The 23,816-nt window shown below is 46.3% G+C and overlaps 1 protein-coding gene across 5 annotated transcripts in view; it reads left to right on the top strand.

Annotated features, from left to right (window-relative positions):
• ARHGEF12 (Rho guanine nucleotide exchange factor 12) overlaps positions 1-22,845 on the top strand; it is an 81,300-nt gene extending 58,455 nt beyond the window's left edge. For all 5 annotated transcript variants that reach the window (XM_064398031.1, XM_064398030.1, XM_064398029.1 and 2 more), the window contains 22 exons: positions 581-695; positions 1,463-1,568; positions 2,176-2,388; positions 2,771-2,900; positions 3,217-3,252; positions 3,844-3,998; positions 4,553-4,699; positions 5,394-5,479; positions 6,261-6,386; positions 7,622-7,736; positions 8,572-8,672; positions 8,775-8,852; positions 10,036-10,111; positions 10,502-10,669; positions 11,129-11,216; positions 11,948-12,037; positions 12,175-12,251; positions 12,596-12,823; positions 14,794-15,288; positions 17,226-17,539; positions 18,150-18,222; positions 19,082-22,845. In XM_064398031.1, coding sequence (XP_064254101.1) covers positions 581-695; positions 1,463-1,568; positions 2,176-2,388; positions 2,771-2,900; positions 3,217-3,252; positions 3,844-3,998; positions 4,553-4,699; positions 5,394-5,479; positions 6,261-6,386; positions 7,622-7,736; positions 8,572-8,672; positions 8,775-8,852; positions 10,036-10,111; positions 10,502-10,669; positions 11,129-11,216; positions 11,948-12,037; positions 12,175-12,251; positions 12,596-12,823; positions 14,794-15,288; positions 17,226-17,539; positions 18,150-18,222; positions 19,082-19,092 — 3,028 coding nt within the window. In that variant the 3' untranslated portion in view covers positions 19,093-22,845. The remainder of the gene's footprint in view (positions 1-580; positions 696-1,462; positions 1,569-2,175; positions 2,389-2,770; positions 2,901-3,216; positions 3,253-3,843; positions 3,999-4,552; positions 4,700-5,393; positions 5,480-6,260; positions 6,387-7,621; positions 7,737-8,571; positions 8,673-8,774; positions 8,853-10,035; positions 10,112-10,501; positions 10,670-11,128; positions 11,217-11,947; positions 12,038-12,174; positions 12,252-12,595; positions 12,824-14,793; positions 15,289-17,225; positions 17,540-18,149; positions 18,223-19,081) is intronic.
• The last annotated feature ends 971 nt before the right edge of the window (positions 22,846-23,816 follow it).

Here is a 23,816-nt window from a genome sequence, read left to right as displayed (position 1 = left end):
TTGTCCTGTTCAGTTTTTATCTGAGCAGCTTTTCCTCTGCTTTTTGTAGTCACCTTTTACTGCTGCTTATTTCTACCATAACTCAAAGCCATAATGTGACATCAAATGTGGTTTTAGTGCAGAATTTTAGGACCTTCTGTGTAATTCTCAAAATTGTATTTTCACCTACTGGGCTTCTGTGCCTTTTATCATGGAATGATTTGGGTTGGAATGGACCTTAAAGATGAATTAACTCCAAGTCTTGCTTTGTTCAGGGACACCTTCCACTGTGCCAGGTGCTCCAGCCTGGCCTTGGGCACTTCCAGAGATCCAGGGGCAGCCCCAGCTTCCCTGGGCACCCTGTGCCAGTGCCTCCCCATCTATATATTCCATCTTTATTTACTGCATAGTTTACAAAACAATAAATTCTGTTGTTGCCTGAACCTCCCCATTATCTGTGGGAATTTATTTCTTTTCATCACTTGAATTAAAAAATGAACTTCTCAACAGAACCTTGGCACTTGACCTTAATTTGATTGACTCGATGTATTTTCCCAATATCTTTTTCTTAAACCTCCCTGTTTTTGTGTTTGTTTGGCAGCTCCACGATGCAATATGTGATCCTCACCTACATGAAGCACCTGGGAGTGAAAGTCAAAGAGCCTCGGAACCTGGAGCAGAAGCGGGGCCGCATCGGTTTCCTGCCAAAGATCAAGGTAGTGCTGCCCTACCCTGGATTTGTGTGCAATTCAAACCCCAGTTTTGCAGGAAAAAAATTAAAAATGGGTATGATTTTTATCCTTCAAGAGGATCTGGGATTGCTGAGCTGCACGGCAAACCTAAGAGTTGAAATTGGGTTCTGCATCTGTTGGCAGAGGCGTGAATTGGAAATAATTGGAATTATTTCCTTTATCTCTACCCCTGAATTCACCTTGTTTTTGGCTGTTATTAAAACTTTGTGGGAGGAATATTTCAGAGAACACAGCCTTGAACCACAGGAGGGTCTCATTAAGGCTGCTGCCTTGTTTACTTCAATTTCTGCTGGAGAAACTTACCCAAACCCTCCTGGTTTGTGATGCAGGAGAGCTCTTCTCCCTGCCACCCCCACTTTTCCAGTTATATAATGAATATTTCCACCAAAATTTCATCCCTGTGGGTGTGATCCCTTGTCTCCCACAGCATGGGGGTGTATCTGGTCACAGTAGTTACTTATTTTCATCAACATTTCAGCTTCCTTTGAAATATTAAGAGAGTTTCAAGCAGTTCTGCACTAAGCAAAAAGGTGAAACAGTGTGAAACCAAAAAGGTGAAACAGTGTGAAACCAAAAAGGTGAAACAGTGTGAAACCAAAAAGGTGAAACAGTGTGAAACCTTTTTGAAGCTTTGTGTCCTCTCCCTTCTGCAGCTTTGAAGAACTGATTAAAATCTCAGTAAACAGCTGGATTTGAAGCAGAGAGTGATGTTTGCTTTTCTTTTCCTGCAGCAAAGCATCAAGAAAGAGAAAGAAGGAGAGGAAAAGGGGAAGAGGAGGGGCTTCCCCAACATTCTGGGTCCCCCCAGGAGACCGAGCCGACACGACAGCAGTGCAAGTATGTCAGCCAGGAGCCCCTGCCAGCCTGAGAGCCACAGAACATCCCTGCTAGCCTGAGAGCCACAGAACATCCCTGCTGCCTTCAAACATCCATGCCAGGGACCCTATTGCCCCCCCAAACCTCATCCCACCCATCCCGCCTCACCCAATCCCAGCCCTCCCAGTTTGGACCCCGCTTCTGCCAGTTCCCTCCCAACCCTGTCTCACCCTGAGGGGCTGTGGAATTGAATTTTGGAGTGGGATTGAGGCATTTTGGGGTGGGATTGAGGCATTTTGGGGTGGGATTGAGTGATTTCCAGTAGGATTGAGTGATTTCCAGTAGGATTGAGTGATTTCCAGTAGGATTGAGTGATTTTCAATAGAATTGAGTGATTTCCAGTAGGATTGAGTGATTTTCAGTAGGATTGAGTGATTTCCAGTAGGATTGAGTGGTTTTCAATAGAATTGAATGATTTTCATTAGGACTGGCTGATTTTCAGTAGGATTGAGTGATTTTAAACTTCTCATTAAAACCCAGCTTTGCAAATGCACAAACCCATTTTGGTCCTGCGATGCTGCTTTGCTCAGCACTGGAAAGCATCAGGGTGATGATTCTTTCTGTCCAGTTGGCAGGGCCATGGAGATGCAGAAGCCCAGGCACCCCAAGCACTCACCCACAGCCTCTTCTGTGAGCCCAGAGCCCCCCGAGTCCAGCAAGATGCGGCAGAGCGGCTCCTCCAGCGATGGCACAGATGCCCCTTACCCCCCTGCCAACCCCATGTCCCCCCTGGCCATGGGGCCCTTTGCCTCTCCAGAGGGCAGCAAGGACAGTGACACAGGTAGGGTGGAATGGAGAGTGGTTAAAGGTCGTGCTGTGAACAGGATGTGCAGAGCACTGATGCAACGAGCTGGGCTAATTAGGCAATGCTTTGATGTCATTGGAGCTGCTCTTCCTCGCCTTAATCAGCTTTCCTCAATTAGGGAATCGTGCCACGAGCAGCAGTGGTTGTTAGTGGGTTCTGCCAGTGTGGCATTGGATCATCCAACAGGAAAAACCCAACGGGTGCCACCTGAAGCTTTTGTCACTGAGATTTGTTCTTCCCACCCTGGGAATCGAGTTCCTCCAGCTCTGAAGCTGGAATTGAGGCTCTGGAGAGGCTGGGAGGTTCTCCAATGTCCTCTAACTTGGTTCCTCACCTTTCACATTTATCCTGTGTCCAGGTGTGAAGCAGCCTGGGGAAGCCCCACCTGCCAGTGACTCCATGGATGGCACCCCTCGCACACCCAACAACACCTTTGAGTTCCCATCTCCTTTGGAAAACCTGCAGGAGGAGGAGGGAGAGTCTGAGAGGTAACTCTGGCTGCTTGAGGGAGCCTTGAGAGAGAGTCAGGAAAGCTTGGAATGGGTTGGAAAAGATCTTTGTAGAGTGATCTTTGTCACTGTGGCAGTGGCTGCTGAAATTTAGTGCATAAAATGACAGTGACATTGTGTTAAATATTGTTGGGAGAATTAGGAAACTTTGGTATCTGTCTCTGCTCTGATAGAAAACTGTCAGGAGAGGGTGTAGAATACTCTGCTTTGGAGCTCAGACCACCATTCTGAAATCATTCTGGGCAGGGAGAAATTCAGGCACAAGCTTCCTAATGATTGCTTTCCTTCCTTGCAGGATGGTTGACATGGGAACACCGAAGCCTTTTCGCAAGTGAGTGTGCTTAGAAATGTTTGAACTTGACTGAATTTGTTTGGATTTCAAATGGTTATGAAGCAGAATGCAGCAGTGCTCTTTGTTCTGAGGCAGCCCAGTTGTCTGCATGATCCCTTTTCTTGAAGAACACATGAAATCAGACACTGGCAGCTATTTGTAGGGCAGGTGGAGTGAGTCATATGCAAAAATACCCCTTTGATCTGTGAGTGAAGTGGAATGATTGCTGTATCCAATGATTTGAGTGGATAGGAGTTGGATTAGGGAGTAGAGAGATCCCTATTTTCCATTCCAACCTGTGTTGCTGGTGGTTCTGTACCTGCAGATAGACAGAGGCAAGAAACTGTAACCTGCCCTTTTCACTGCCTTGATATCTGACTGCACATGATTTGATCTGTGTCATTAAAAGGAGGGTTATGAAAACACTGTCAGAACAGTCAGTCTGTAAAGGGCAAAATTAAAGAATGTGCCCAGAGGTTCAGGCATCCAACAGCCCCCAGCTGGCAGGGACAGTGTATTCATAAAGCTGATGGATGTACTCAGCTTTTCCCTGAAATGGGAATTAACTCACTCATTTTCTCCTCCCATCAGGATGGACAGTGTTGGCTTTGCAGATGTGCAGAGTGAGGATGAGCTCTATGACTTCGACATGGACATGGACCCTCCCAACTGGCAGCAGCTTGTGAGCAGGGAGGTGCTGATGGGGCTCAAACCCTACGAAATCAAACGTCAGGAAGTGATAAATGGTGAGATGGAGGTTCTGTCCTAGCTGGCCAAGCTCAGAGCTGAAACCTTCCCTGAGAGCTTTGAAGTTCTTAAAAAATTTACTATTAGGTTTTTCTTTACTGATTTTGTGAAGTAGTGGCTGGAGAATTGCAGTACTTTTGGTTTGAAGAGTTTTTAAGTGTGAAACCCGTGCTTGTTACTGGGAAATAACCTGAGGTGAGATTGATCCTGTCCTTAGAGGAGAAATAAACAATATCAAGTGGTTATTAAATATTAAGGCACTGAAAGGCCAGGTTTTTAATATGTTCTGTAAAAGCAAACAAGAAAAGCTTGGTTTTTTGGGAAGCAGGTGATGGAAATGCTGCTCCCAAACTTCAGCAGCTTTGAGCTGCAGCTCCTGCCTGGGTTTGTGAGCTCAGATCTGTTGGTTTGGGGTAAACGATGGAATTTCACAAACAATTCAAACGTGGAATTACAGCAGAGCCTGGAATATGAACCAGGAGGGGAAATGCTGCTGAGGAGCCTGCTCTGAGCTCCCCTGTGGGCTGCAATCCTGCTTTCCCTGTCTCCCCAGAGCTGTTCTACACGGAGCGAGCCCACGTGCGCACGCTGAAGGTCCTGCACAACGTCTTCTACCAGAGGGTCACCAGGGAGGGCATCCTCAGCTCCAGTGACAAGCGCAAAATCTTCTCCAACCTGGAGGACATCCTTGGGCTGCACGGTAGGAGCAGCTGGATGCTGGAATTTGGGCTTCCACTGGCTGAGAAATTGAAGTAAACGGACCCAGCTTCACCCAACACTTGGGATGGAGCAGAATTCTTCAGGACACTGCCCTGGGCTTGTTTTTGCTCACACTTGTTCCACTTCTGATTCACAAAGATATTTTTATAAGGAATCATGTGTCCAGTGTTCCTTTTCCTTGTCTGTGTTGATTCATGCTTGATAAAAGGAGCAGTGAGCTTTATGGGCTTTATGGGTTTGAGGTGGTACAGCTGTTCCTGAAGTGAGCAGAAAACAGATTTATATTGATTTTTTTGTTTCTGAAGGGTGGCCCTTCTTTGTTGTTTAAGGACAGGACTGCTCACAGTAGGAATTTCAGCCACTGAATCATCAGCTGTGTGGTTTTCTACCTTCTGCATTATTCCTGTTTGTAGAAAAATGAGCCTCAGAAAAGTTGAGTTTGGAATGGTTCTTAGGGGTCCTTTGAAGCCAGATGAGACACAAGCGCAAAGGAGTTACATCACATTTCATTAGATATCCTAAATTTATTAAGTTGCAGGATATTGTTTATTAGCTAATTAAAATTACTCCAAATCTGATCTTCTCCTAGAACAGCTATTATGTCAAATGCTGACAATTAAGCCAGCAATTTGACCACTATTAATAAAATTTGCCTTTTTTCCCTTGTTTTTTAGTTGCACTGAACGATCAGATGAAATCTGTCCGAAAAAGGAACGAGACTTCTGTCATTGGCCAAATTGGGGAAGATTTGCTCTCCTGGGTAAAATTCTTTTATATATTTCTTATATTTGAAAATAATGTGTCATGGAGTGACCAGTAGAGCCAGAGGTTGGAGGAGGCAATTCCCAGCAATGGGAACTGAAGGGCTGTGAGTTCTGGAGCCAAAACAGAGCTGGAGGATGAGGGGGGAAGGAAAGCAGGAAGAACTCAGAGGATTTTCATCTGACTGGAGATGAGAGTCATTTAAGGCACAAGAATAATATCCTTAAGATGTGTGGGTAGAATAGAAAGGTACTTTGAGTACATAAAGGTGAGAGTGGGATTTTGAGAAATGTAGTGGCACGATTTATTTCGGTAACATTGAAGTGTGAGCCTGGTGTTGCCTGCGGTGCACTTAAAAGGTGGTTAGAAATACTGATTTCTAATCTTAGAATGTATAAATTTGGAGTTTATAGTGCTGCTGCAGGCTTTGCTTTTGAGATCTTTATGGAGAGATTTGGCTGCCCCATGCCTGGAAATGTTCAAGGATGTTTTGGGGTAGTGGAAAGTGTCCCATGGTGGGGATGTGCTTTCAAATCCCCTTCAACCCATGGGATTCTGTGATGTGGGAGGGATGGATTCTGGAGAACTGAAGAGTTTGAGATGTACACATCTCCTCGGGGAAGACAAAGCCTTAAACCAGGGCAGAAATGCCTCCTCATTTTTGTCAATAACTCCTTTGTTCCCTGGTGATCCCAGTCCCGTGTAGCTCTGCCTGCTGGGGGTGCCTCGTGCTGAGCTCCACCCTGTCTAAACTTGGCTTTTTTGGCTTTCTGGCACAGTTTAGTGGACCAGCAGAGGAGAAGCTGAAACTTGCCACTGCCACCTTCTGCAGCAACCAGCCCTTTGCCCTCGAGGTCATCAAGTCCCGCCAGAAGAAGGACTCGCGCTTCCAGACCTTCGTGCAGGTGGGTTTGCCACAGGGCTTGGAGTTTTCTCCTCCAGACTTTGAGTTTTCTCCTCTAGGCCTTGAGTTTTTCACTAGGCTTTGAGTTTTCTCCTCCAGGCCTTGAGTTTTTCACCAAACTCTGAGTTTTTTTCCCCTAAGCTTTCAGTTTCTCCACCGGGCTTTTGAGTTTTTCTCCAATGGGCTTGTGAGTTTCTCCTTTAGGCTTTGAGTTTTCTCCAACAGACTTTTGTGTTTCTCCACCAAACTCTCAATTTCTCCACCAGGCTTTGAGTTTTCTCCATCAAGCTTTGAGATTTTTTCCACCAGGCTTTTGAGTGTTTTCCCCTAAGCTCTGAGTTTTTTCCCCTAAGCTCTCAGTTTCTACAGCAGGCTTTGAGTTTTTCACCATCAGGCTTTGAGTTTTCTCCACCAGGCTTTGGAGATTTCTCCTCTAGGCTTCGAGTTTTCTCCTCCAGGCTTTTAAGTTGCCTCAGCACAGCCCAGTGAATCCTCCTAGATAAAGTTCTGATAATTAATAACATTAATTAATGACGTCATGGCTAAGGCTGCCTTCATCTGGGGACATGTCCAGCACTGTATTTATCTCTCCTGATGGTTTCTGGAGGGAGGAGCCTTCAGTTCTGTGGAGCACAGAGTGTCCTGATGGAAAGCAGGGCAGCGCAGTGTCCCAGGCAGGAGTGTCCCATCTCCCTCGAGGTGGCTGCTGCCAAATTCTGGATGCCAAAGGATGCCAACTTCTGTGGGGCAGAGTGCTCAGAGAGCCAGGAGCAGGAGACAGATGCTGCACAGCTGCTCTGCCTGCCAGCAGTGGGCTTTGGGTCCATGTGGCATTTGCAGGAGAGCATCATCTCCATCAGCACGGGCTGGGAGGAGCCCTGGGAGTGCAGGGGGAGATGATCTTGACAAATATCCTGTGTTTTGCTGCGGTGTGAAAGCCCAGACTGATGTGTTCCCTGGGAGCTGCTGACTGAGATGGATTTGGGCTGGGCCCATGCCCATGGGGAGTAATGAGGGGAGGAAGGCACTGCTGCTGTGATGAGCTTTTCCTCTGGGTAATTGCAGATGGAGAGGGGATGTGTTGTCTGGGTGATAGATCTTGGCATCTCTTGTCTTGTATTTAATTACTGGAAAGTGAAGTAATAGATGTTTAAGTGATGAATAGATGTTGTGCATTCAGGTAATTATGGCCTTAATAAAAATGACAAATGCAGATATTGTGCTGTTGAAATTTAGGATGCTGAGAGCAATCCCCTGTGCCGGCGGCTGCAGCTCAAGGATATCATCCCCACGGAGATGCAGAGGTTGACTAAATACCCCCTTCTGCTGGATAACATTGCTAAATACACAGGTAAAGCCTTGCCACTGGGATTTGGGCACCCATCTCAGCAGGTTTTTTAGGTAAATGTGTTAAATAGCACTTCAATTTTATGTGTCTCTGTTTTCATTGCAACCTCACTGCTGCTGTCTGCACAGGAGGTGTAAAACATAATAATAATAAAAAGAAAAATCCAGTGTTGGTTCCTCCTTAGGAAAATAAAAAGGAAATTCAGTGTGAAATAAGTGAATTTATCAAACCTCTAAAGCAGCACAGAACATCCTCATGCTCTTGCAGAGGGTGGGGTTTAATTAGGATGTGTTACACTGAAAGATACTTCCAGCACAACAGGTAAAAATGTGATAAATAATGGCACAAAATGCCTTCCCAGCTTTACTATCTGATACCTGCTGCAGGGTAATTTCATTACTCATAAAAATAGACTGCAGCTACAAGTTCCCTCTAATCCTAATTAGGAGAGCATGTGATACTCCATTATCTTTGATGTACTGGTTGATGTTCCTGTTAAGTGAATTCTCAGTGTAGCTGAGAATTGATGGGTTCACCTGTGCCTGTACTCTCAGTAAGGATTTTAGTAGGGATTTTAGGTTTCCCACATTATTGTGAGTTGTAACAAGGCCCTAAAAAAGGGAGAGTCACAATTGTATTGTGTGTAATGATGTGCAGGTCACAATCAATTCTCTCCTGTCACAAATCTCATTTTTATCAGTGTTGCATTGCTTTTGTTGATGACTTCTCTGGGAGTTTAACTCCTCTTTGTCCACTTTGAGGTCAGCACACTGCACTGCAGGGCTGCCTGGCCAAAGCTTTGCTGGAAGCACTGTCCCACTCTGTGTTCTTCTTGCAGAGCTGCCTGAGGAGAAGGAGAAAGTCAAGAAAGCAGCAGATCACTGCCGCCAGATCCTCAACCACGTGAACCAGGCTGTCAAAGAGTCGGAGAACAAGCAGGTGGGAGGCCCAGAGTGAACACCCAGGGCTGGGCACGGCAGTAAAGCTGCACTCTGGGCAGTTTTGCTGCTCCAGGTGACCATTCCCTTGCATTTCCTGCAGCACCTGGAGGATTATCAGCGGCGACTCGACCTCTCCTACTTGAAGCAGTCAGAGGATCCCATGATGGATGAGTTCAGGGTGAGTGGGAGCATCAAAACCAGCCCTGGGTGAATGGAGTTTGCAGCCCCATCGTTCACTTTGTGCTTCTTGTGGTGCACAATCAAGTGGTCTTTGGAGATAAATATTTCTGTATGAAAATGAAAACAGTCTCAGAAATGTGAGTTTTGCCACTTTCCTGAAGATTTCTGTGGCTCTAACAGCTCAGCTCTGCACATCATGGTGCTGATGAAGCTTGTCAGCTCTGTGCAACAAACCTTTATGGCCTGCAAGCTCAAGCACTGTGTCCCAGAAGAGATATATCTGGTGGATAATGAGATTATTGCGGGTATTTATCTCATATGAGTGCATGTTGTTGGAACTGGGGAGACCTTGGAGAGCCCTGAGGTGTAACAGTGGAATTGGCTTTAAAAGGAGAGCATGTACAAAAACGTGGGAAATCCACAGAGCCAAATAAAACCTGAAGTCCAGTATTAAAAATACTCAGTTCCATGGCTCCTGTAAATCCCTGCAGTTCTGTTGGAAGCTGGTTACCTGCTGGTTGCTTCCCCATCTCCCTCAAAGTCAGTGTGACTCAAAAAACCCCAACTTTTTTATAAAACTGTGTCATGTATCCTTCCCCAAATAAACTTGCAAGCATTCAGCAAGGGGAGGAAGAACTTCTGGCAGCTACGAAATCTCGCTGTCATTGATTGCAGACTCTGAGACTTGGAAGGGATGAATTGTGAAAATTGTCACTTCTGCTTGCCTGCAGATCTAAATGTCACAAGCACTGAAGTGCCTGAAGAATCCATTGACATTACAAAGCCTGTCAGATCGTTGGGATGATTTGTAAATAATTTGTAGGCACACTTGACTTGCAAATCGAGTGCTGCAGCATTAATCAGTTGTAATGCTAGAGCTGAATATGGGGGATTGGAAAAACTCCTCCTAGGAAACAGGTGACATCCTCATGCCCCAGGAGCTTGACTTGGAGGGAGAATTCTCCACTCTGTGGCACTTGGCATGTGGAAAAGAGCAGTGGAAGAGGAGAAGTGATAAACAGCATCTCTGACAAGATTTTGGGTTCCCTGCTCCATGTTTCTTTTCCCAGCCTGGGTTCAGCTGCCTAGCTCCAAACTGGAGTCCCTCTGGCATTGCTGTATTTTATTTCCTGTGTTTCTTTCCATGGAAATTTCATTTTTTTCCTTTCCTTTGGTGACAGAACCTGGATCTAACAAAGAGAAAGATGCTCCACGAAGGGCCCTTGACCTGGAAGGTGAATCGTGACAAAACCATCGGTGAGTCTGGGCCATCCCCTGGCTCTGGGTGAGTTTGCTGGGAAGGAGAGGAGGGAAAAGCTCTGCTGCAGCTCCCAATTATGCTTCTTACTGCCACCTCTAATAATGCCTGTGTGCTTCTCTGAGCTGATTAAATTATTCTTGTCAATTCTGAAATGTGCTGGAGTATCATTAGGGCCACGCAGGGACACAGCAGTCAGTCATGAGCTGATCCAGTTCCATCTGTAGCTTTCTGCTGGAGTTTTCACCAGGAAGATTTGCAAGCTTTGCCTGGAATGGCACAGCACTGATTGCTGCCTCTGCATGAGTAATCAGAAATGCAGCTTTTCTGCTTTCTGATGGGAATGGTTTTAACTCATTCTGGGCTTTTTTTTTTGGCATTCTGGCCAGATCTGTACACTCTGCTGCTGGAGGACATCCTGGTGCTGCTGCAGAAACAAGATGACAAACTGGTGCTGAAGTGCCACAGCAAGATCCTGGCATCCACAGCTGACAGCAAGCACACCTTCAGCCCCATCATCAAACTCAACACTGTGCTGGTTCGCCAGGTGGCCACAGGTCAGTGCAGCCCACTGAGAAAGCAAAAAGAGAAGCCAAAAATAAAGATTAGCTCAGTTGAGGAAGATGATTTTGTGTAGATTTTCAGAGCAGAACATGGAAAACTGCGTAGGCTTAATTCTTGGTTGTCCAACATCGTGCTTAGTATGGATGAGCTGTTTAACTTCTTTGCATCAGTAATAGGCATTTGCTTGAGTTTTAAATAGACTTCTAAATGAAAGTACTCTGATTGTGTTAGAGGAAAAGCACTCTGGAAATTATTAGAAGGGAAAAGAGGAGAAATGGAGCTTTTTCAAAATGGGTTTTTTCCTTTGAGGGCACATTTCTTTGATAGGACAAGGTCAGTGTTTCTGTATTAGTGTTGGAAAGTTATCTCACAGACTTTTTCCTCGCTTTGGGCTGGGGTTATGTAGGAGTTTTTGGGCAGCTGTTTCAGTTCCCTTCCCTGTGTTGGTGCAGATAACAAAGCTTTCTTCGTCATCTCCATGTCGGCGACCGGGGCTCACATCTACGAGCTGGTGGCACAGACTGTCTCAGAGAAGAATGTGTAAGTCCTGGGGTCAATCCAGCTGCTGCTGGCTTTGCTCTACCTCTGACACCTTTTACCCCATGAATTCCCTGAGCTCCTTCTCTAAATTCAGCTGGAAATCTTGTGGTCTCTGTAGGAAGCATCCACGGATAGTCCCTCCCAGCTGGCTCACTCCAGACTCTTTCCTGACCTCCAAAATGTTTTTATTTACCTTCAAAAATCTGGGTTTTTGGGCCTGACTGCCAGATCAGACACAGAAATAATCCTGCATCTTCATGCAGTACCAGAGATCTTTGCAGATTTACAATCTGGCATCATAAACACCCCACTGCAGGAATTGGATTCCGTGGCTAAAAGCTTCATTGGGAGAAACTCTTTTCTCCTGAGGAATACCCAGGGATAGATGTGTTCATGGGATACATCCTGTTGTTGCATCTATGCACTTCAGTGATGTGGGAAATAATGCTTTTCATGTATTTATATATCAATTAACTGGTTAATCTGATGAGTGATACAGTCCTGTCTGTCATTTCTGTCTGCTGAAGAGCATCCAGGAGAGCTGAGCTTTCTGCTGTGGTGATTTCAGGGTGTTCCTGGGGGGGCTGAATGTAACAGAACTTTAAAAAAAAAGACATTTCTTTTTGGTAAAAAAAGCAGTAATAATATCAACTGGGTTTAAGAGGATTAAATAGAGAAATGCTCATTGTGCTTCACTTGCTGCATGGTTTTATTTGCTGTTTCTGCTGCAGCTGGCAGGACCTCATAGCTCAGATGGCAGGAACTGTGAAGATGGGCAGCAGCAGAAGAGTGATCCCACTGCCTCAGTCAGGCCCTGGCGAGTAAGTCAAAGCTGCAGGAGGAAGAAAAGCTGATTTTGCTTTCTCCAGCACCCCTTTTCCTGCTTACAAATTGCCCTCCAAAGCATTCTGCTGCAGATGAACCTGACTGAAAGGATGTGTTTGTTCCCTCCCTGCAGAGAGGAGCGTGAGGAAGAGGAGCAGCAGAAGCTGAAAGAGCAGCATGACATTCCTGCCAGCAGCCTGCAAAGTCCAGGTAGAGCAGGGATTCAGGGGAGTGGAGCAGGAGATTTGCTCCACAGAGTGCAGATGTGCCCAGCCATAGCCCTGGGGGATTGGGGACCCTAGGGCAGCTTGGAGATTTTCCTGGAAAGGGATGATTTCTGTACAAGTCATTCAGAAAAGTGATGCTGAACCTCTTGGAAATGCACCTTTTACTGTTCCCATCTGATTTATAAACTGCTGGAGAGTCTTTTTGAACCCTGGAAAGAGCTGGCCTTGTAGCAAAGCCAAGCTGAAGAATCTTAGTGTTTCCAGAGTGGAATTTTCTGCAGTTTTATCATCGTTATTTCACCTGAATTTTTGTTTTCTCTCTTCTAGATAAAGATTTGGGCCTGGAGTCTCCCTTGATACTGAACCCTCAGTCCTCTTCACCCATCATGTCTGAGAAGGCCAAGGTGGAGGGGCTGCTGGGGGCTGAGGGGCAGTTTGAGAAGGTGCAGCAGGCAGAGCTGGCACTGAAGGACTCCTCTGCCTGCTTTGAACACCCAGCCAGCAGCTCAGCCTCACTGCCAGAGGGGCAGTGGGCACGGGATGCCCTGAGGAACTGTGAGTACCACCCTGGGGTGCCCTTTGGAGGTGGAATTTGGTCAAAGAGCCCATTTCCATTCATTATCCATCCCCTGGACTGGATGTGACAGCAAGGAGTTCTGGATTCATGCATTGGGCTTTAGGCATCTCCTGGTTTTTCTGGGGTTTTCTCTATCAAATGAGGGTGATCATGAATTTCTACCATCCATGGAGTGCTTTGATGGCAGAATTATATTGCAGAACCTAGTGCACAGTGCCATTGCTGGTCAGCAGTTTTTAAAGACAAGGCAGTCAGCCCTGGCTTATTTCTGTAGCACTGGAGCAGAACTGGAGAGGTTGCTGGTGTTGCAGAATACAATTTTCCTTTTTTTTTTTTCTGTAAAATCCTGCAAACTGTTAAGCTCACTTATATCCAGACTCAGATTTCTGAGTACTTGGAGGTGATTGGGTCTAATTGGATCAACACTTGTGTGTGTTGAGAAGTTTTCCTGATGGACAAATCATTGTTTGAAATTGTTTTTAAGGTTTTTAGTCACTTCCTCTGCTCTCAGAGGAGGAATGCAGGGCTCTGCAACCTGCTGGATCAGCTCTGGCAGTGCAACTCCTAAATAGAACTCCCTAAAATTTGAATGAATTCATTAATCCAGAGATCTCTCCTTGGCAGCTCTGGAAGGGACACAAAGTCCCTCAGTTGTACTTGGAGGGAAGAGCCTGTGGAATATTTGCTGTTACCAAAATGCAGAACTCTCTCTCACATCCTTGGCCCCAATTGCCTTTTCCATCTCTCTGTCCAAGCAATGACAGTTCTCTGCAGTCTCAGAGTTATCTCAGCCCTTTAATTCCATTTATTCTCATCCTCAGAGGATTTAAAGTTCTTTTCTAGTTCTGAATACTGGACAGATATTCTTGGTACTTGTTTTAAGAGACCACAGCTAAAATAATCTTAGTCTGGGGGTGTGTAAGGACACTTTTAGTGACCCTGCAGCATCTCCTGAGTGTTGAGAGTTAAAAGAGCAGCTCTCCAACATTGTGACAAGAGCCTGAGCTGAGTGACAGCTCTGCTGTGTGACATCACTGCTTTTTTTGGGTGCTGCAGGAGCATTTTGTGGTGAGGAGGAACAATCTGGGGCTCTTGACAGCAGCACGTTTTTGTTTGGAACAATATGTCCCTATTATGAAGTGTTTGGTTGGGATAATTTGGGAACTAAAGGAATGTGGGTTGAAGTTCAACCAGGCATAAATTTGCATTGAATTTTAGGGAAAATGTTTCTTAGATTTTTTTTTTCTTTTTTTTTTTTTTGCTGACATTTCAAACCTGAGTGGAATATTCCCAATTTCCTTGAGGTGGGAATCCCCTGCTATAACCACAGCTGTGAGCTCCTGTGCAGGGTGAAACCCAGGCACTCAGGATAATTTATTTTACAATTTTCTTGGAGAGAATTTCTTTGGTTTTCTCCAAGGAGATGCAACTTGTCTTGACATATTTTAGGGTAAAACAGGGGAGTGAGGCTGGAGCCTTTAAAACATTTATTTTTATCCCTGTTTTTTCCAGCCAAGAGCAAGGAATCACACCTCTGTCAGAGGGTGACCTTTGTGTCTGCTTTAATCCCTTCTGTGCTCTGTGAGCCTTGCCTGCATTTGTCAGGTGCCATTAGTGCAAGAGCAGGATTTCCAGACATTATGATAGAAACAGATTTTGGGCAAGCAGGAAGGGAGCTGATGAGCTCACTGAGTATCCTGAGCTGGAGAGGAGCCAGAAGGAATTTTAAGGAAAATGCTTCTTAGCTTTTATTCCTATTTTTTTTTGCTGTCATTTCAAACCTGAGCGGAATATTCCCAATTTCCTTGAGGTGGGAATCCCCTGCTATAACCACAGCTGTGAGCCCCTTTGCAGGGTCAAATTTGAGTCATTTTGTCACTTGGAGTGCAAATCCTGTCCCGTTCCCCTCATTCTGGAGCTGTTTGCTGACCCTTGCCTGTCCTTGCAGTGGGGCTGCTGAAGCAGCTCTTGGTGCAGCAGCTGGGCCTGGCAGAGAAGGGCACCCTGGAGGACAGACAGCGCTTGCCCAGGTTCAGGAGCGTGTCCCAGGAAGCCCAGACTGAGAGTGGCAACGAGCTGCAGCCCCCTGAGAGCAAATTGCAGCAGCCTGGAGAGGACAGAGCCCTTGGCAGAACTGCAGAGGCGGCGGGCGGGCACGGCGCCCGGACTGCAGCCGAGTGCCCGGCCTCAGGGGATGCCATGCAGCTGGTGGGCACCGAGCCCCCTGCCCGGGGCGCTTTGCCCATGGACAGCATGAACCTGGAGGGCTCCAGCTCGGAGCTGGAGGGGCTGGGGGCCGAGGAGAGCGGGGAGCATTTCTTCGATGCCCGGGAAGCTCACAGCGACGAGAACCCCGGCGAGAGCGAGCTGCTGGACAGGAAGGAGGAAGAGGAGGAGGAGGAGGAGGAAGAGGAGGAGGAGGAGGTGCAAATTCGGATCTCAGGTGAGCCTGGGGCTCTCCTTCAGCAGGTGATGGCCTGGCCAGGTCCTTTAACACTTCACTTTTTGCTTGTCTGGGTAGGACAAGAGCTGCCAGCTCTCAGCAGGTCATTTTAGCCCTGTGCAAGCACAGATCTGCTTCATTCTGCATGTGCTGGAGGAGAAGTGAAGTGCTGGGGACACACCCAGTGGCAAACTGGAATTGCAGAGGCACCAGGCACCGGCCAAGCCCTCAGTTCTGGCCTGGACCACTTCATCTCTCTACTGCCTAAAGGGAAAAGGTTTTCCCTGGAGGCAAAGCACTTTTTAAAGCCCTTTTCCTGATCAAGCTTCAGGAAAGAAACTCGGAACTTTAATTTTACACTGTAATAGTCTCCTGTAACCTTACCACACTCTGAACCTCTGAAAAGTTTATTGTTTTATTAATTTTATTGTTATTGCTGCTCATGGACTATTTGACAGCTTCCTGAGCACACCAAACTCAGCACAGAAGCTGAGGTTTATCTCATGTGCATTTTCTACTAGAAGCAGCTGCTATCAGGTGGGTTCAACACTAACAGCCACACAGAAGTCCCTTATCCATAAATATGCTCTTATTTAAAAATTGGATTATATCCACGTGGATAAGCCAATTTATGGCTGCCCCAATGCTGCTTTCCAACTACACAGTGCAAATAACTTTTCTCACTGAGACATTTTAAATTATTAAAACTGAGCCAACAACTTGAAGCATCTAATTTATTTGTCACCTCTTCCACTGTTTACTTTTTTAACTGTATGGGGACATCAGAATGAGATTGATCTGTTTTTAGTCAATTCTGAGTCCCCTGTGCTGGCTTTGCCTGTGCTATTATGGAAAAATTCATTAAATGGACTCCTGTTTCTGGGTGCAGGTTGTGAAAACATTTTCTGTCTGTAATTACTTTACATTTTAGCATATCAGCAAGCTCTGCTTTAAACCTCACCCGTCTAAAAGCATCCTAAGTGCCAGGGCTGGGGAGTGGAGTTTGGGGATCCAGCAGCTGCATTTGTCAGATGCCATGAGTGCAAAAGCAGGAATTTCAGATAATATCATAGAAATTATCATCCTTTCCTGCGTGCCCAAAATCTCTGATATGATAATATAATAATATTATCATATCAGAGATTTTGGGCAAGCAGGGAAGGATGAGCTGACAGAATATCCTGAGCTGGACAGGAGCCAGAAGGATCATTGAGCCCAGGTGCTGTCCATTTAATTATGGCCTTTTTAAATGTACAGTCCAAAAACCATCCCTGATCTCTGAACCTGTGCAGAACCAGCTGAGTCTGACAGCACCACTGATCTTCGGGGTGTTCCCAAATGGTTTTTCTCAGGAGATGAGCTGTGGGACATCCCCACTAAAAATCTGCTCAAACCCCCCTGAGCCCTGAAGCTTCTTGGGAGTGGTTGAGTCAAAGCCCATTGTCTCTGCAGGGAATTATTTGATTTTTCTCAGGAGATGTTGTCTCTGCAGGAAATTATTTGGTTTTTCTCAGGAGATGGGCTGTGGGACCTCTTTTCTCAGCAGATGGGCTGTGGGACATCCTCACTAAAAATCTGCTCAGACCTCCCTGAGGCCTGAAACTTTTTGGGGACGGTTGAATCAAAACCAGTTGTCTCTGCAGGGAATTATTTGGTTTTTCTCAGGAGATGGGCTGTGGGATTTCTTTTCTCAGGAGATGGGCTGTGGGACCTCTTTTCTCAGCAGATGGGCTGTGGGACATCCTCACTAAAAATTTGCTCCAACCTCCCTGAGCCCTGAAACTTTCTGGGGACGGTTGAATCAAAACCAGTTGTCTTTGCAGGAAATTATTTGATTTTTCTCAGGAGATGGGCTGTGGGACATCCCCTCTTCTGTCTGTTAAACTCTGCTCCAGCCCCGCTGAGCCCTGGAGCTCCAATCCCCGCTGTCCCCACAGGAAATTATTTGATCCTCGATGGATACGGAACAGTGCAGGAGAGCTCCACGGACGAGGAGGTGTCAGCCCTGGTCCTGCAGTGCACCTCCCACAGGCAGCCCCCCCTGGAGTGTCCCCAGCAGCAGCAGCAGTGTCCCCTGTCCCCGAGGGACGCCCGGTCGGACGGGGGCAGCTCGCCCTTCCCCGAGGAGCTGCGCTGGGCAGGGCTGGAGGAGCCCTGTCCCTTCCTGGGCAGCCCCCAGCTCCCTCTGCAGACCCGAGTGCAGCTCATGCAGTACATCCACAACATCCAGGACGCCCTGGAGAAGCTAAAGGTCCGTTGCTTTTTGGTCTTTTTTATTATTATTATTATTATTATTATTATTATTATTATTATTATTATTATTATTATTATTATTATTGTTATTGTTATTGTTATTGTTATTATTGTTATTATTGTTATTATTGTTATTATTTGTTATTGTTATTATTATTATTATTATTATTATTATTATTATTATTATTATTATTATTATTATTATTATTATTATTATTATTTCACATAGAATGTTTGATGGTCACCTGAGCGTTCGATCATTTCCGTACAGTTTTGGGTTAGGAAAAAAGCTTTAAAACCATTTTGGTGGGCAAGCACACAGATTTCTCTTCACCTCTGGCTCTTTCTCCTGGAAGGCTGTTGTACTTGCAGGGAGGAATGATGAATCTGACTCCATGTTCTCAGAAGATTAATTTATTACTTTATAAAACTATATTATATTAAAGAATATTGTACTATACTAAAGAATACAGCAAGGATACTTACAGAATGCTAAAAAGATAGTCATGAAAACTCCTGACTCTCCCCAGAGTCCCGACACAGCTTGGCAGTGACTGGCCAAGGGGTGAAAGCAGCTGAGTTTTGGGGCTGTTGTTGCTGTTTTGCAGGAGGTGGAGGAGGATTACAGCGTGCTGCGACGCCAGGGGCTGGCTGGCTCAGCCTCCACAGGAGAGCACTCAGGTAGGAGCCCAGAATCCAGCCCAGAGCACAAAGTCCAGGGTTTGGGCTACCCAAAAACAGAGGCCAGGCAGAATTGAGGGAATAAAAACCAGTCCTGTTTATTGAAGGGCCTCCAGCTACATTTAGGGCAGACAAAACCCACCCAAAATGGACTCACAAGTTTCACACTTTTATAAGTTTGGTCCATTTGCATTTTGGGGATTAATCCTCCAATTCCAGCTTCACCCAATGAAGTCATTGACCCCAAGTTTGCTGCCCCAACTCCCTTTTGTTTCCATCTCTCAGCCTGAGGCAGTGAGGTGTCCTTGGCTGCCAGGCCTGGAGAGGAATTGTTGTGTCTGCCCCAAATGGGGAAGCAGCAGCTCCCACCGTGTGTGGAGTTTGGAGTTCTGCACTAAAGAACTGCAGGGTTACAAATAGATGGAAAATATGAAATCCTGAGGGATCAGAGGTCCAGCTGGCCTTTCCCACATGCCCAGAAAAGGTTTCACCTCCTGGAGCAGCCCGGGCAGTGCTGCCTGCAGGAAAGGTCAGCTCCACCCCTGGAGGCTCAGCTGGGCTGGTTCCTGTTCTGGAAGGTTCTGTTCCAGCTGCCCCACACCTCCACCCCAGGGGGAACCCTCCAGGCAGGCCAGAGGGGTGGGAATCCCACAGGGGGGTTCCTGCAATGCTGAGCCTGGCTCTGCTTTGCCTGGGGGAAATTCCTCAGGTGGAATTGCAGAGCTCCTGGCCCAGGCCATCCCTCTCTCTCACCACCTTTTATTCCCCTTTTTTTCCCCTATTTTTCCCCTTTTTTCCCTTTTTTTCCCCCTTCTTTTCCCCTTTTTCCCCCTTTTTTCCCCTTTTTTCCCCTTTCCAGACAAAAGCTAGTCGTGTTTCCAGGAGTGGCTGAAGATGGGATGAAGAGAATCAGGACACAGCACCCGCTGTCTCCCCTGTGGACTCTGGGATGAGGGTTTGGAGCATCCAAACAGGAACCATTCTCTAGCAAAGTGGGCATGGGGTGCTTTTCCTGTGGGGCATCTGCACTATCTTGTCAGTGAGGGAGTCTATTCTATTCTGCTCCTCTCCTTGCTACCAGAAATTCAATTTTTTTTTTTTTTCAGAACAGGAAAAAAAAAAACCAAACCAAATGTACAGAGCTTTGGGTGTAGGATATAAAAAAATGTATTTAGACATTTAAAAGAAAAAAAAAATCAATGTATTTATTTGACTTCATTCCGTGTATCAAAAGCACATTTTAATTTTTTAATCTGCCTTTTTTTTTTGTTCTATTTTTGGGTAGTGACAGTTGTGGCCCACCCTGCCTGGTGAGGGGACAGGGGGGATCTGTGTGCAGGTGTTTCCTCACTGGACTGGACTCTGCACTCCCTGCTGGCACTCAGACTACCAAGAGCTACTCATGAAGGTGTTAGGATGGAATTTATGGCTGGAATTTGTCTGTATCCAACCAGCTGCATGGGAATTGCTCATGTCACCACGTGTGGAACAGGAATTTTCCATGCACTAAACAGCCAGGCACTTGAGATGGGCAAATTTTCCTTTTCCCCTTTCCCATTCCTTTGCTGGGAGAGGAGAAAGAGATTTAATTTTGGTTTTTTTCTTCTTGACTTTGTTGGCTTTGATCATTGTCTCCTTTGTAAAGTGATAAAAAAAAAATACTTGGACCTGCAGCACTTTTGTAACTCTTCTCTGGATCAAAAGAAAAAAAGAAAAAAAAAAAAAGAAAAAAATGCAAACCCAGAAGTGTTTCAAAGATGTGGGGCAGCTGTGCCCCTGCTTCACTACTGAATGAAACAGGGCTGCCATGGAGTTAGCCACAGGTACTGCTGATTTTAGGGCCAGTAAGTTTTAGTACCTGGAGTATGTCTTGCTGAGGGCTCGGGGTGGCTTTGGGGTTGTTTTTTTGGGGGGGTGGGGTTGTTTTTGTTGAATTTTTGCCTTTTTTTTTTTTTTTTTGGAACTCGTTGGTGCCAATGCGAGGGAGATGGGTGACCTGAGGAGGCTGAGGCAGCTCTTGGGCACTTGCTCAGGCCTGCCCTGGAATCTGCAGCTGGGATTCCTGCCAGGGTGGGAATGAGGGTGATCCTGGGCCCGTTTCCATTCATTTTCCATCCCCCCGTGCTGGATTTCACACAGGAGGGCTCTGACAGCGAGGAGCTCTGCATCCCTGCACTGCCCCTGCCTGGCCTTTAGGCATCTCCTGGCTTTTCTGGTTTTCTGTATCAGAGGAGGGTGAAAATGAATTTTCACTGTCCTGCTTGGCACAGGGTGGTTCAGGCTGTCCCCAGTGTCACTGGGCTGGCTGCTTCTGCCAGCTCTGTGAGGAACAAACCCTCCTCCCAAGGTTTAATCCCTTTAAGGGATCCAGACTGAGCATCCTGCACATCCCCTGGACACTCAGACCTTTGCTCAGCACCAGGATCCTCCTGCCCCTCTAAACCAATTTTTTTTTTATGTTTTCCCTTTAGCTGCTGGCAAGAAATCCTCTCTGTCCTTGTCAGAGAAATCCCAGCTCTTGTTTCTTCCCTCAGAATCCTGTGGGGTGTCAGAATCCTGTTCAGGTGGCAGGAGAGGGAGCAGAGGGGATTTTGGTGTGGGAGCCAGGAGCCCTTGGAGGGTTGTTTTTCCTGTTGGTTTTCCCTGTTGTTTTAGGAGCATCACCACTGCCAGCAGCAGCCAAAGGCTGCCAGGAGCTCCCTGGGTTTTTGGGATGCACCAAAGCCTGTCCTGTTGTGTGGGATTATTGTCAGTATTAACCCAGCACTCCTCACCTCAGCCCCACAATTCCCCGGGTTATAAACAGCCAAAATTCCTCCAGAATCGCCCAGCCTGGAATGCTGCTGGGAAGAGAACTGGAAAACAGCCCAGACCTGGGGTTGGACCCTTTCCCCCTCACACTCCAAAACCAGGAGCAGTTGTGACCTCAGTGATCCAGAGGCTTCCCAGAGGCTTCCGTGGAGCTCAGGCTGGCTTTGGAAGAATGTTCTGGAAGAGCAGCAGAGCTGGGGCTTGGGGAGGCCTGGGTGTTCCTGCTCTTTGCTGGTGGTTGAGCACAAATTCCAGGGTCTGTGGTGGTCCCTGGTGTCACCCCTGGTGGTTGTGGCAGCAGTGAAAAGTGCAGCGAGTTTGTCAATTCACTTTTTTGCCTGCTGGGGTGGCTTTTACCCCAAAAACAGCTGTGGCCCTGTCACTCAGGGTGGGTAAGGGACAGTCCCCCGCAGTGCCAGGCTGGCAGAGATTTGGGAATGCTGGAGGAGCCCGGCTCTGGGTGACAGGAACCCCACTCTGCTGGCTGTGCTCCAGCTCTGGGCCACCTCAGCAGCAGGGACAGTGCTGGGTCAGGGATCCCTCCACTGGGGGGACAGGGAATGCCTTTTGCCAGGAGTTCCTTCCTCCAGGAGTTCCTTCCTCCAGGAGTTCCCTTCTCCAGGGAATTCCTTTCTCCAGGAGTTCCTTCCTCCAGGAATTCCTTCCTCCAGGAGTTCCCTTCTCCAGGAATTCCCTTCTCCAGGAGTTCCTTCCTCCAGGAGTTCCTTCCTCCAGGAGTTCCCTTCTCCAGGAATTCCTTTCTCCAGGAATTCCTTTCCCCTCCCTGGCACGCCTGCAGCACCACAGACCTCGGGCTGGAGCTCAAATGCACTATTCAGGATTCCCACAGTTTTCTCCTCCTTTAAGCCATAAGATTTCCCCTTCTTTTAAAATGAATTTATCATTTTAGTTTGCCCCCCTGGGCATTCCCTTATCCAAACAGTTCTCTGGAGTTTTTTGTCCCAGCCCCTCGTCCCAAAAATATTTTTTTTTTCCCCCCTTCCCAAACAGAACAAGGATTTTTTGTTTTGGGAACAAGGATGGGATGTAAGAACATCATCTGAGAGGTCATTTCCCTCCTGCTGTCCCCCAGCTCATGGACAAGCCAAAAGCTGAAGATGGAATTTTCTGGAGTGGGAATTCCCTTGTCCTGCAGAAGATCCCTGGTGGGAAGGGAGGGCTCAGAGGATGAGGAGTGCAACCCTCAGGAGCTCTCAGACAGCACCTGGCCTGTTCCAGCCTTTAAAATCCCATTTTCTGATTGATCTCTCCCTGCTATTAGATTGCATTCTCCTGGATCCAGAATTTTCTCCCTGCTCCCCAAAGAAATCCCTGGATTCCCTCCCCTTCCCCAAAGGTGCCAACTGACAAGCAGATGTACTGCAAAAGGGATACTGCAGCCAAAACACTGCTGTTTTATTTTGAATTAAGTCTTGTGGAGCTCTCTTCATACTAGAATATTTTTATTTTCTTTGTACAACATACAATCATGTACTCTTAACAGAGATTTACTTTAAAGAGAAGAAAAAAAAAATCTGGAAGTATTCTTTAAAAAAAATACACAAAAATCTTTATTAATAATCCTGTATTTTTACTGATCATGTTTGAATGTCTAAAAAGACTTTATTGTTCTAATTATCCAGATGTATGTTTGTAAAATAGCTCTTTTATGACTTAGCTGATCGGGTTGTATGTTTCTGGAATTAAATATTGGTCACTTAAAAAAAAAAAAAAAGAAATCTGTTTTCAGGACCTGGGAAATAGAAAATTTAAGCGTTTCAAATATCATTAAATAAGCTTAAAGGAAAATGAGCTCTGTCTGGTGGATTTTTTGGGGTGGTTTGGCTGTAATTCCTGGAGTGTTTAAAGGACAAATGATGGCAAAGGAAATTTTCCTTGGGGCCAATGAATTTTTCCAGAGATTGAAGTACCTTGATTGTATTTTTGCTGCTCAGAGTTAATGAATTATTCATTAATTAAGTAATTAATTGACAGAGCACCCACTACAGGAAAAGAAATCCCCCCTTGCTCCAAGCTGAGCTGACCCTTCAGGAATTCCCTGCAGGAATTGGAGCCTTGGTGTCCTGCACACGGGGCCCTCCTGGGATTGGAAAGGGAATTTCTGCCCTTTTGAAGGGATTTCTGCCTTTTTGAAGGAATTTCTGCCCTTTTGAAGGAATTTCTGCTGGCCCTGGCCACAGCCAGCCGTTTAATGAGTTCTGGAGGAGTTCAGAGGAGCTTCTCTGGCTGAGCTGATGTTGAGACACTTCCTGAGCCTGAGCAGGGAGTTCTGCTCCCAATCCCAAATCATTTCTGGGTTATTTCCCTTTTAAATGCAACCAGAGCCAGTATTCAGGTCAATTAATTGATTAATCCTGTTAATTTATTGTTATTTTTAAAGGGAATTTGTTCTGAAGGTTGGGAATCATCTCTACAACCCTTCCCTGTGATGTTTCACCTCAGCATCTTGCAAATATTTATTTGCATCCCCATTTTCCTGCTGGATCTTTTTCCCTCCGCTGGGACCGACCCAGAACTGTAAAAGAGAAGTGAAATTAAAACTCAGCTGTTGAGGAACCTGTGCATTTTGGAACAGGGAACATCTGTGCTCAGAGTTTGGTGATTTCTGAGCTGAGGCTGCTCTCCCTGAATCCCTGCCTTTAGTGACATTTTTGTCTTCACCTTCCCTGGAAGGTGATGATTCCTGACAAACTGGCAAAAATAAATGAACTGAGAACAACACCAAAATAGAAAACAAATCAGCTTTATTCCTAAAAACTTGG

The sequence above is a fragment of the Passer domesticus genome, chromosome 23 (assembly GCF_036417665.1).
Source record: "Passer domesticus isolate bPasDom1 chromosome 23, bPasDom1.hap1, whole genome shotgun sequence".
NCBI classification, from domain to species: domain Eukaryota; kingdom Metazoa; phylum Chordata; class Aves; order Passeriformes; family Passeridae; genus Passer; species Passer domesticus.
Note: the sequence above shows the minus strand (reverse complement) of the source record. Positions and strands in the feature narration are given on the sequence as shown.